This window comes from Phyllobates terribilis, unplaced genomic scaffold (genome assembly GCF_046119375.1).
Source record: "Phyllobates terribilis strain yellow unplaced genomic scaffold, ASM4611937v1 Scaffold_279__1_contigs__length_2497574, whole genome shotgun sequence".
In the NCBI taxonomy this organism is placed as follows: domain Eukaryota; kingdom Metazoa; phylum Chordata; class Amphibia; order Anura; family Dendrobatidae; genus Phyllobates; species Phyllobates terribilis.
This window is the reverse complement of record NW_027363039.1, coordinates 1960029-1972632: the sequence shown is the minus strand read 5'-3', so window position 1 is coordinate 1972632 and position 12604 is coordinate 1960029. Positions and strand designations below refer to the sequence as shown.

Sequence of the window (12604 nt, the reverse complement as noted above, 5' to 3'; positions counted from 1 at the left end):
CCTGATATTAATAGCCTAGAAAGGGGCCAAGGTTATAGGCCCCCTCCCAGGCTATAATATCAGCCCTCAGCTGATATTAGCAAATGCCTCTAATTAGAAATGTAGTATAGTATTTTTGATTCGCCACTTACCTCATGTGCAGAGCATCGCAGGACCTTAGGTATCCATGGTTACGTCCACTGATAAAATCACAGTTAGTTGGCTAGCTGCTAGTGGTCATAACCATGGATACCTGAGGTCCTGCTATGCCTGCACATGGGGTAAGAGAGCTAGCGAACCAAAAATACTATACTACATTTCTAATTGAAGGTATTTGCTAATATTATTATTATTATTACACCTACTACATATTGGGATAGGATCTTGGAGATGGGAGTACCCCTTTAACTGAAAAAAAAAACTAAAGAAATTAACTGGAATATAAATGAGTGTACATGCAGCATGCAAGAGCGTGTTCACACATGGCCCAAATAGGGTCACTGTGTAATTTTGATCAAAATTAAAGTCAAACTAATAAGAACTGAAAAAATTGGCCTAATCAGAAAGGTGAAAACAGTCTCGTGGGTGAAAGTGTTAATAGGAACCTGTAATTAGGTTTTGGGTTAGAAAGCCACAACTATTTCATTATCTCTCTGGGGTTTTGTGTTTTACCACTTTTCTCCATACACAGGATTACACAATAGTGAGGAAGACACCGGGGGAGGGTGTGACTCCCATCATCCATCTCCAGGAGTCAGGAGGGCGGAGCCCGGACCCCATCACAGAGCCTCCCCCGCACCCCCCGATACATGAGAGGAAGAAGAAGAAGATCCTAGAGCTCAGCAACAAGATGATTGAGCTGCTGAGCGGAGAGGTGACTGCTGGGACATTATACAGGACAGCACTGGAGGATTCTGGGTGATGAGCGGAGAGGTGACTGCTGGGACATTATACAGGACAGCACTGGAGGATTCTGGGTGACGACCGGAGAGGTGACTGCTGGGACATTAATGACTCGCCCCCTGGGCCGTGGGGCACTCGGATCCGGGCAATAGGAAACGATGGGGGTAGTAGTGGCAGCCCTGTTCCGTGGCTCAGGGTGGTCAGGCCAGTGGTAGTCTGCTATGCACTATTGATAATGTCCGACTACGCCACCCGTGGATTGCGGTTATTAGGAACCGCCGCTGCATGCAGACCGCTGGGGCTGATGAGGTGTGCAGCTAGGGATGGTGTGACTCCCCACGGGAAGAGTGCGGCCCCAGGGCAGTGTGGTGGATGGTGGGAGTGATGGTAGTGAGAGTTCCAGTGCCGGTAGTGCTGGAGGAGCAAGGAGCACACAGACAACAGGTTGCAGTCCAGGGTCTTTACTAAACAGGTAAACTGACCCACAAACAGTCCCAGCTAGGAGGGGACCTGGATGTCTGAGAGCAACGGGGAAATTGGCCCTGGTAAGGGTGAGGGTGTAGGCCTACCGTGCTTTCTGCGCTCCTTCTGGCTATCTCCTCCTTATAGGGTAACAGCCCACGTTTCCGAGCTTTCCGTGTTTTCTCGCCTGTATGGCCTGCGACGTGGGTTCCTTTCTGCTCCCAGCCTTGTACGGCTTTACTGGTCCCTTCGGTTGTGGCAGGGCCTCCAGGCTTCTTAGGCCAAGGAATGTACAGTCCCTTGCAGACTGGTTATCTGCTGGAGAATGTGGAATCCTCCCAGCCTCAGACACCAAAGTCTGGTAAAGTTAAGTCTTTTCTCTGCCAAGACAGGCTCTCATCGCCTCTTGTCTCTGGCTTGTGGCTCTCCTCCTGCCACACTTCCTCTTAGGTGCAATCAACTTTCTGTCCCTGCTCCACTCTGGGACACGTCTCAGTGCTGAGACAGGTCATCCAGTTCTCTCTAACCCTGCCCCCAGTACCAGCTTTTATAGGGGCAGCCAGCTCCCCCTACTGGCCTGAGACAGGAGGCATTGCATGCTAATGTTCCCCTGACCAGAGAACCTCCCCCTTGCTCTCAGACACAGCTTTAATACATTTTGTGGCATCCAGGCCAGGGTGACACATTCCCCCCTAGTGAAATTTAGTACTCCGGGACTAAACAGTAAACAAAGACAATATGCATAACTATAAAACATTAATAGACAGATGATGCACAAATTGAGTTCTTAAGGTCACAATGTGGTCTGTGACCGGGCGTCCATATCACCAACACAACGGGGAGCCTTAACCAGGTGGGGGTCTGTCCTACCCCAAGTCCTTTACAGTCTTAGTTCATTCCTGGGTTAGGCTCTGAACGCAGTCCATACAAAGTCCCGGTTATAAAAAGTCCATAACCTTTGAGTCCTTACGGTAACTGCAAGAAACTGAAACACGCTATTAATAATCACGCAGGTAACTTGGCAAACAATTCAACATTTGGTAACAGGGTTATTTACAATCTTAGTGCGCTCTATATTCTCCAGTGAGCGGATATCTGCCCCTTTGTGCTCCTGGTTGACCTACGTAGCCCACTGTCTGGTGGTGGACCAACCTGGCTTTCCCTACTAGCATTAGGGGTACAGGTGCCAGCTGGGTGTACAGGTAGGGCAGGCAGCTGTCTGCGGATTCTTTGGCTTACCGCAGGCATGGCAGGCTCACTGTCAGCAGAGGGTTGACTCTCCTGGGCTGCTGGTACAGGCTCTTCTGCCTCTGGAACCGCTTGCTCCTCTTCACCTTCCGGCTCTGGTGTTGGTTGTTGCTGTGCCGGTTGCAGGAAATGCAGGACGGCTACCACTATGGCATCATTTATGCGAGTCCAGGACTGAGGGAACTCTCCGAGAACGGTGCTGATCATTTCTTCCTTGTCCTCTGCAGGTTCAAGGTCACTCTGATCTTCTTCTGCACTACAGAGTTGCTCGGGGCACCTTTTGAGGTGGTCTCTGGAGACGACACTAGTGGTTTCTCCTCCGTCCTTGGTGATTACGCACACCTTTGGGTTGTCGTGGTCAGACTGCAGTACGGTGTAGGGTTCCCTTTCCCACTGGTCGTCCAACTTATGTAGCCTTCTTTTTCGCTTTAGGACTTGCTCACCAGGTTCTAGGGGACCAGCAGGGGCGTGTTGATTGAAAAGTCTTTCTTGCCTCTCTCTCACCTGGGCCAGGCTCTTCTCCACACTCTCCTGTACCTTCTTGTACTGCAGTTGCCTTTCCGTATCCCAGTCCGCATCCGGGGCGGTGTCCTCAGGTATTAGGACTCCCATCTCCAGGTCTACGGGCAGCTTACCTGGTCTAGCTCGCATCAGGTAAGCCGGGGTGCAGTTTGTAGCATTCACCGGGATATTGTTGTACATGTCTATCAGGTCCGGCAGTTTTTCTGGCCACAGGCTGCGTTCCTCCAGGGGCAACGTCTTCAGGAGATCAATGACTATATTGTTCATTTTCTCACACATCGCGTTGGTTTGGGGGTGGTAAGGCGTTGTACGAATCTTCTTACAGCCATAGAGGTTGCAGAACTCCTGGAAGATTTCAGCTTCGAACGCTGGACCCTGATCTGGCCTCTGTTTGGGCTGTCAAGTCCTTTACCGGGACCACCACTAGAAAACGGGAATAGTGGTCCACGATTGTCAGGGCGTAGATGTATCCGGACCGGCTTGGAGCCAATTTGACATGGTCCAGAGCTACCAGCTCAAGAGGCTGCGTGGTGACGATGGGCCTCAAGGGTGTCTTCTGGCTGGCACGGTCCTTCCTCCTTAGGTGACAAGGGCCACAGTCTCTGCACCATTTTTCTACAGCTCCTCTCATGCCGATCCAAAAGAATCTTCCTCTTAGTAGGAACTCCAGTTTCTTCCAACCGAAGTGTCCCGCTCTGTCATGGTAAGCCCCCAGGACCATAGCTGCATCCCTCCTTGGGACCACGACTTGCCAGGTCAGCTCATGCGTCCGGTGGTTGACAATCCTTCTGCACAACTTGCCTTCGTAGAGGAACAGCTTGCTCTTCTCCTTCCATAGCTGCTTGACTTCCTCTGGGGCATCTGGATCTAAGCGGGCGTCTTCCCGGGTCAGCAGATCTTTCACCAGGCGGACTGCAGGGTCACTATCTTGGGTCTCGGCCCAGCTGTGGTGAGGTAGGGGATTCATCATCACAGTTGTTAGATCCTCCTCCTTCACGCGGTGAGAGTGTTGAGCGGCTCCATATCGGTGAAACGCGGGGAGTTCTACCTCCTCCAGCTCTTCTGGGTCTTCGTCACCTTCAGGTAAGTGAGGCATCCTCGACAGGGCGTCTGCGTTGGCATTGGTTTTGCCTGCCCGGTACTTGATCACGAAGTCATAGTTGGAGAGACGGGCCATCCACCGCTGTTCCAGGGCACCCAGTCTTGCATTGTCCAGGTGTGTCAACGGATTGTTGTCCGTGTACACGGTGAACTTTGCGGAGGCCAGGTAATGCTTGAAGCGTTCCGTCACGGACCACACCACTGCCAAGAATTCTAGCTTGAAGGAGCTGTAATTCTCCGGGTTCCTCTCAGTGGGTCTCAGCTTCCGGCAGGCGTACGCGATCACCCGTTCTCTGCCCCGTTGGTTTTGGGACAGTACGGCTCCCAGTCCCACATTACTGGCATCTGTGTGGAGAATGAAAGGCTGGCCATAATCAGGGTAGGCCAGGATCTCGTCCCCTGTGAGAGCCATCTTTAGCTGGCGGAAGGACTCCTCTTCCGGTTTATCCCACTTGAAGGGCGGCTTTTGGCTCCTGGACTTAGACTGTCCGATCAGGAGGTCCTGCATAGGAGCTGCCATCTTAGTGAACCCGGGGATGAACCTTCGGTAGTAGCCTACCAACCCGAGAAACTGTCTCACCCCTTTGATGTTCGAGGGGCTTGGCCAGCTCTTGATTGCCGTGACCTTGTCAGGGTCGGGGGCCACTCCTTCCGCGCTTACCACGTGCCCTAGGTACTGGACCTTTGGTTTCAGCAGGTGACACTTCGATGGTTTCACCTTCAGGCCATAGCCTGCCAGGGCTTCGAACACCTCGGCCAGGTGCTTTAGGTGGTCCTCGTAGGTCTTTGAATAGACGATCACGTCGTCCAGGTAAAGGAGGACCGTCTCGAAGTTTCGGTGCCCTAGACAGCATTCCATCAGCCTCTGGAAGGTCCCTGGTGCGTTGCAGAGTCCGAAGGGCATACAGTTGAACTCACTGAGTCCCATCGGGGTGGTGAAGGCGGTCTTCTCCTTGTCAGCCTCTGCCACAGGAACCTGCCAGTACCCGCTAGTAAGGTCCAAAGTAGAAAAGAAGTTAGCTGATTTTAGTGCGGCTAAAGACTCCTCTATTCTAGGCAGCGGATATGCGTCTTTGTGGGTGATACGGTTGATTTGTCTATAGTCGACGCACATTCTCATGGTGCCGTATTTCTTTTTGACCAGAACCAAGGGGGCTGCCCAGGGGCTACAGCTGTCTCTAATAACCCCAGCTTCTTTCATCTCTCTTAGCATGCCCTTGGCGTTCTGATAATGTGCAGGGGGTACAGGTCTGTGCCTCTCTTTTATTGGTGGGTGGCTCCCTGTGGGGATGTGGTGTTCTATCTCTTTTACTCTGCCGAAGTCTAGCAGGTGCTTACTAAAGACTCTCTCGTACTCCTGTACCACCCGGTAGACTCCTTGTTTTTGGTGCAGGGGAGTGGAGTCAGCACCCACATGGAGTTTCTGGCACCAGTCCTCCTTTTGTTTCTGGGAGCCATTACCCTCCGCCTGTGGAGATGGAGGCAAGGCTTCCACGGCCCTGATAGCTTGGTGTTCGACAACAAACAGTTTGGCGAGTGTAGCGTACCTGGGTAAGTGTACTTCCCTCTCCCCAATGTTGAGGATGCGAACGGGCACCCTCCCATGACGGACATCAACCACCCCCCGGGCTGTCAAAATGGTGGGCCTGCTGTCTGAGTACACGGGTTCTACCATTGCTTGGTAGTCTCTACCTCTCAACCCGATTGCAGTCCGACACCAGATCATCATTTCACTTTTGGGAGGCATGGAAATGGGGAATGGGTCACTCAGTCTTACGCTACCGATCTCACCACCAGACAGTTCTACCTGCTGCCGTCTCATCAGGGCTTTTATCTCCTTGTTGAGGACTCTCTGTTGGCTGGAACTAGCATTCACCGCCACCTGTTGTAGAATTACAATTACCTCTGAAAGACAATTTTCAATTATATTAGTACCCACAGTTATTTTAGGGTGACTTTCACGACGGTCAATGTCCACAATAATCACTCCCTGTGCCGGCAGTTCAACTTTAGCAATTTTAATGGTCTTCTCCTTGAACCCCATCTGCGGCACGGGTAAGCCATTACTGGCGATGATGCTCAAGTTACTGTCTGGATACCGTGTGATATCAGCATCAGTCCAATACTGCTTAAAAAGTACATAAGGGATAGTGGTTACTTGCGACCCAGTATCCAGCAAGGCGCTCATGGGGATACCGTCCAGCACCACGGGTAAAACCGGGCGCCCCCCAACATACTTATCACGCCAATTATAAGGGCCTAGTGATCTTATGCCTGGGGGTTGGCCCTCTGCCCCAGGTTGGACCCGTTTAAATTACAGTACCTGGAAATGTGTCCGGGCTGGTTGCATCGACGGCAAATGGGCTGTCCATCCTCTGCGTAGCGGTCTGTGGGCCTCCCTCGGAACGACGGGATCCTCCTCTGTCGACGCCACGGGACATCCTCCGGACTTGAAGCCAGCTCGATGGGTCTTGACGGGTCCACTTGCAACGCCTGGACGGTCCTGGTCAACGCCGCGACGCTCCTGGTCAGCTCCTGGACTTGGTGGTGCAGGTCTTTCGACAGGGCTTGGTTCAGGGCCTGTGCATCAGCCCCCACGGGGTCCATAGAGGAGGGTGCCGCCTCCTGGTGGTAGGTGAGAGCAGGGCGCCGGGGTTTTATAGCGCCACTGGTTGCAGATTCACGGAGCACCCTTATGGCCCTGTCCTTAAATTGGGCAAAGGTCAGGTCGGGGTTCTGAAAGAACATGAGGCGCAGTTGGGCCCTGTGGGCACTAGACAGCAGTCCTTCTATGAATTGTTCTGTTAGCAGCTTATCCGTTTCCTGCACACTGCCAGGGTCAGTTTGTTGAATAGCCCTCAAGGCTTCCTGCAGATTTAGGGCATAGTCTCTGATGCTGTCCTGTGCCCGCTGCTTACATCCATAGAACCTCATTTTAATCTCAGCGGAGGTACGTGTGTCAAAGGTACCCCGCAGCCGGGCCAGAATACCCTTCACAGTCCTTTTCTCCTCAGTGGGCCATGATTTTACCTCCCTTTGGGCTGCGCCAGTTAACTGCCCTGTTAATATGCTGACCTTCTGTTCCTCTGTCAGGGGGTAAACGTGGAACAAACTGTATAGCTTTTCCTTGAAGTCAGTTAGGGCATGGGGCTCCCCTGAGTATTTGGGCAGCCAGGCCGCTCCAGGGATGTAGGGCAGGGAAAAGGGCATCACCGCTGCTGCAGCTGCGTTGGTGGTAGTGGGGGCCTCTGTGTCTGACATCTTCCTCCCCCCTAGTTAAGCGTGGCCTACCTTCCGACGATCCTCTTCTGTAGGCCACGGCTCCGCTGCTGCTGCTATGGACGAGGACCTGGCATCGCGTCCTGATGACGTCAGCGTCGCTCTCTCTCCCTTCCAGGACCTTGCGCAGCGTCGGTGCGTGGGGCGGAGCTTCGGATCTCGCGCGGTTTTGATGTCCACGCCCCTCTTCTTCCCGCGCGGCGTCCTGAAGATGGCGTCCGATGGCGGGAAGCAGCTGCGGATGGCGGGAAGACGGCAGAAGATGGCGGGAAACGGTCCAAGATGGCGTCTGATGGCGGGAATCGGCTCCGGATGGCGGGAAACGACTCCGGACGGCGGGAAACTTCGCCACAGGTAAGTTACAAAAGTCTTTTTCAGGCACGCAGTACCCGGTGGTTGCGGGCACGAAATCCTGCCGACTACGCCAAAGCTGACTCGCCCCCTGGGCCGTGGGGCACTCGGATCCGGGCAATAGGAAACGATGGTGGTAGTTGTGGCAACCCGGTTCCGTGGCTCAGGGTGGTCAGGCCAGTGGTAGTCTGCTATGCACTATTGATAATGTCCGACTACGCCACCCGTGGATTGCGGTTATTAGGAACCGCCGCTGCATGCAGACAGCTGGGGCTGATGAGGTGTGCAGCTAGGGATGGTGTGACTCCCCACGGGAAGAGTGCGGCCCCAGGGCAGTGTGGTGGATGGTGGGAGTGATGGTAGTGAGAGTTCCAGTGCCGGTAGTGCTGGAGGAGCAAGGAGCACACAGACAACAGGTTGCAGTCCAGGGTCTTTACTAAACAGGTAAACTGACCCACAAACAGTCCCAGCTAGGAGGGGACCTGGATGTCTGAGAGCAACGGGGAAATTGTCCCTGGTCAGGGTGAGGGTGTAGGCCTACCGTGCTTTCTGCGCTCCTTCTGGCTATCTCCTCCTTATAGGGTAACAGCCCACGTTTCCGAGCTTTCCGTGTTTTCTCGCCTGTATGGCCTGCGACGTGGGTTCCTTTCTGCTCCCAGCCTTGTACGGCTTTACTGGTCCCTTCGGTTGTGGCAGGGCCTCCAGGCTTCTTAGGCCAAGGAATGTACAGTCCCTTGCAGACTGGTTATCTGCTGGAGAATGTGGAATCCTCCCAGCCTCAGACACCAAAGTCTGGTAAAGTTAAGTCTTTTCTCTGCCAAGACAGGCTCTCATCGCCTCTTGTCTCTGGCTTGTGGCTCTCCTGCTGCCACACTTCCTCTTAGGTGCAATCAACTTTCTGTCCCTGCTCCACTCTGGGACACGTCTCAGTGCTGAGACAGGTCATCCAGTTCTCTCTAACCCTGCCCCCAGTACCAGCTTTTATAGGGGCAGCCAGCTCCCCCTACTGGCCTGAGACAGGAGGCATTGCATGCTAATGTTCCCCTGACGAGAGAACCTCCCCCTTGCTCTCAGACACAGCTTTAATACATTTTGTGGCATCCAGGCCAGGGTGACACATTATACAGAACAGCACTGGAGGATTCTGGGTGATGACCGGAGAGGTGACTGCTGGGACATTATACAGGACGGCACTGGAGGATTCTGGGTGATGACCGGAGAGGTGACTGCTGGGACATTATACAGGACAGCACTGGAGGATTCTGGGTGATGATCGGAGAGGTGACTGCTGGGACATTATACAGGACAGCACTGGAGGATTCTGGATGGTGACCGGAGAGGTGACTGCTGGGACATTATACTGGACGGCACTGGAGGATTCTGGGTGATGAGCGGAGAGGTGACTACTGGGACATTATACAGGACAGCACTGGAGGATTCTGGGGGTTGACCGGAGAGGTGACTGCTGGGACATTATACAGGACAGTACTGGAGGATTCTGGGTGATGAGCGGAGAGGTGACTGCTGGGACATTATACAGGACAGCACTGGAGGATTCTGGATGATGACTGGAGAGGTGACTGCTGGGACATTATACAGGACAGCACTGGAGGATTCTGGGTGATGAGCGGAGAGGTGACTGCTGGGACATTATACAGGACAGCACTGGAGGATTCTGGGTGATGACCGGAGAGGTGACTGCTGGGACATTATACAGGATGGCACTGGAGGATTCTGGGTGATGAGCAGAGAGGTGACTGCTGGGACATTATACAGGACAGCACTGGAGGATTCTGGGGGTTGACCGGAGAGGTGACTGCTGGGACATTATACAGGACAGCACTGGAGGATTCTGGGTGATGAGCGGAGAGGTGACTGCTGGGACATTATACAGGACGGCACTGGAGGATTCTGGGTGATGAGCGGAGAGGTGACTGCTGGGACATTATACAGGACGGCACTGGAGGATTCTGGGTGATGACCGGAGAGGTGACTGCTGGGACATTATACAGGATGGCACTGGAGGATTCTGGGTGATGAGCGGAGAGGTGACTGCTGGGACATTATACAGGACAGCCATGGAGGATTCTGGGTGATGAGCGGAGAGGTGACTGCTGGGACATTATACAGGACAGCACTGGAGGATTCTGGGTGATGACGGTGTCGTTGTTGTCAGGTTCCTATAAGGTGTCAGGACGTCGCTGTCTATCTCTCCATGGAGGAGTGGGAGTATCTAGAAGGACACCAGGATCGGTACCAGGAGGTGATGATGGAGGAGCTCCGGCCTCTGACATCACCAGGTGAGAGGAGACTCTTGTTGGCTCCGGTGGATGTGATGACGTCTCTCGGCCTCCTCCTATAATAGATGATTTTTCTCCAGACTTCCTCTGGTTTTCTCTACATTTTCTCACAGCTTTCATTCCCTGATTCTTCTCTTCTGATCTGTGAGTCGCGGTTTCTCCGCTGTCGTCTTCATCAGTCTTGAGTCTTCGTCCTCGGCGGCTTCTTTCAGAATCTTTCACCTTCCTTCACATTTTGTCTGCAGATTTCCCAATGGAATTTTTCATAAAGTCCCACATTCAATATAACAGCGGATCGTCCTTTGCTTTCCTTATGAGGAGGTCAGAGTTCTCGTTAAGTTCTTTCAGAGCTCGTTGCTCTGATATCATTAGATTATGATATTTCTGTCCTTGAAATTTTGTGTTCCTTTTTAATGTAAGTAGTTGATCTTCAATCATTTCCTAGAAAACATCCAAGACTGGTGGACGAGACTTGACCGGATAGTAATAGAGATTTTTTTTTTATAACAAACGATTGAAAGTAACTGTCTGTTGTGTTGAATCGCTGGAGTTTTATGATCAAGAAGTGAACTCTGTTCATCAAAAGTTCCAGTTCTATTGGGAACATCATCATGAGAAACTTCTTGTAACGAGTTCTCCATGTTCTCATTCTGTTCATTGACCATGAAATGACAACGCAAAGTGAAAGTTCTCACAAATTTATTCACATCTAATAAAGTTCTATGAACGTCAAACTCAATTGTCGGGGAGAAGGTTAAGCCTTTGGATAGAACTGTAACTTCAGCCTCTGTTAATTACTGTCACTAAAGAGATGAAGCGTTTTCTTCAAAGGCCTAAAAATATATCTTTATTATTAACAAATAAAAAAAACATATAGAGGAATACCATATGTATTCATATACAAATACAATATATACAAAAAGTGAGGTACAAGTTCAGGAAGAACAATAGTGGTATACCTGGATATAACGCTTGGTGTACTGCACTGCTACATCTAAGGCCCAGACCAAAGGTGAAATTATCCTATTAAGTAAATACGAAATATGGGTCCAATTATATGTTAGAGAGTATACTAATGCGTAAAGGTCCATAGCATACATCACATAAGTAATATATAATATCAGTTATTTATATCATTATAATGAAAAAGTTTCTGACTAGAGAAACACTATCACAAGTAAGCATTATACCTCATAGACATAAAGGATATAGTAATAAACATATAAAGTGATAGGTTCAGTCAGTATGCTGGGCAAAGGTGATACAAATAAGCATCAACAGACCAAGTGCAATAGGACACAATAGATAGACATAATGGTAATGTTACCAGCAGTGCAGGAAACCAGGGACCCAACCAGCAAAGGCTAAACAGACAGCTGCCGGCTGATATTAATAGCCTGGGAATTGGATATTGTCCCCCTCCCAGTGCAAGAACACCAGCACTCAGCTGCCCAAGAATTGGCGCATCCATAAGATGCACCATTTCTGGCGCCTAGCCTCGGCTCTTTCCACTTGCCCTGGTGCGGTGGCGAGTGGGGTAATACTATTGGGGTTGATGTTAGCTTTGTAATGTTTGCTGACTTCGAGCCCAGGGGTTAGTAATGGGGAGGCGTCTATAAGACACCCCCATTACTAACCCCGTAAGTTTAGTTAAAAAAGCACACACACAAAGCAAAGTCCTTTAATTAAAATGAACACTCCCAGACCCCCTTTTACCCTTTATAAAGATCAAATTAAAATACAAAATAATCCTCACCTGTCCGCAGATAATCCTTATGTGATGCTGTCCAACAACAATCCCCAGCCGTGCTACATCTGGATTGTTTGATGTGACTGCTCAGCAAGCCAGTAGCGTGAGAATGCTCCTGCAGTGTCTAGCGCTGCTCTGACTCAGGTCACCGGAGTTCATAGCCGATGAGCTCTGGTCACCTTACTGACGTCACTGCTCGCTGCACTGACCAGTGTGTCCTGGCTGGCGTGCTGAGCCATCGCTCAACACACCATACAGATGTAGCAGAGCTGGAGTTCGTCACGGGACATCATCAGTATGGATTATCTGCTGACAGTTGAGGATGACTTTGTTTTTTTATTATTTTTCTTTGGATATTATTAAATGGGTAAAAGGGTCGGGAAGTGTTTTGTTCAAATAAAGGACTTTGCTCTGTGTGTGTGTTTTTTACTTAAACTGATGGGGGTTAGTAATGTGGGTGTCTTGTAGACGCCTCTCCATTACTAACCTTGGGCTTGATTGAGATCAGCTGACATTACAAAGCTGACATCAACCCCAATATTATTACCCCATTTGCCACTGCACCAGGGAAAGTGGGAAGAGCCGAGGCTAATGGATGCGCCATTTTTTGGGCGGCTGCAGGCTGATGTTATTAGTTTGGGAGGGGGTACAATATGCATGGCCCCTTCCTAGGCTATTAATACCAGCCTGCAGCTGTCTGCCTAGCCTT

General features: G+C 51.1%; 1 protein-coding gene across 1 annotated transcript in view; it reads left to right on the top strand.

Moving 5' to 3' along the window:
- The first annotated feature begins 814 nt into the window (after window positions 1–814).
- Window positions 815–12604, top strand: part of LOC141220271 (uncharacterized) — a 255305-nt gene continuing 243515 nt past the window's right edge. The window contains exon 1 of the mRNA XM_073666222.1: window positions 815–853. Within this exon, the coding sequence (XP_073522323.1) occupies window positions 830–853 (24 nt within the window). The 5' untranslated portion in view covers window positions 815–829. The remainder of the gene's footprint in view (window positions 854–12604) is intronic.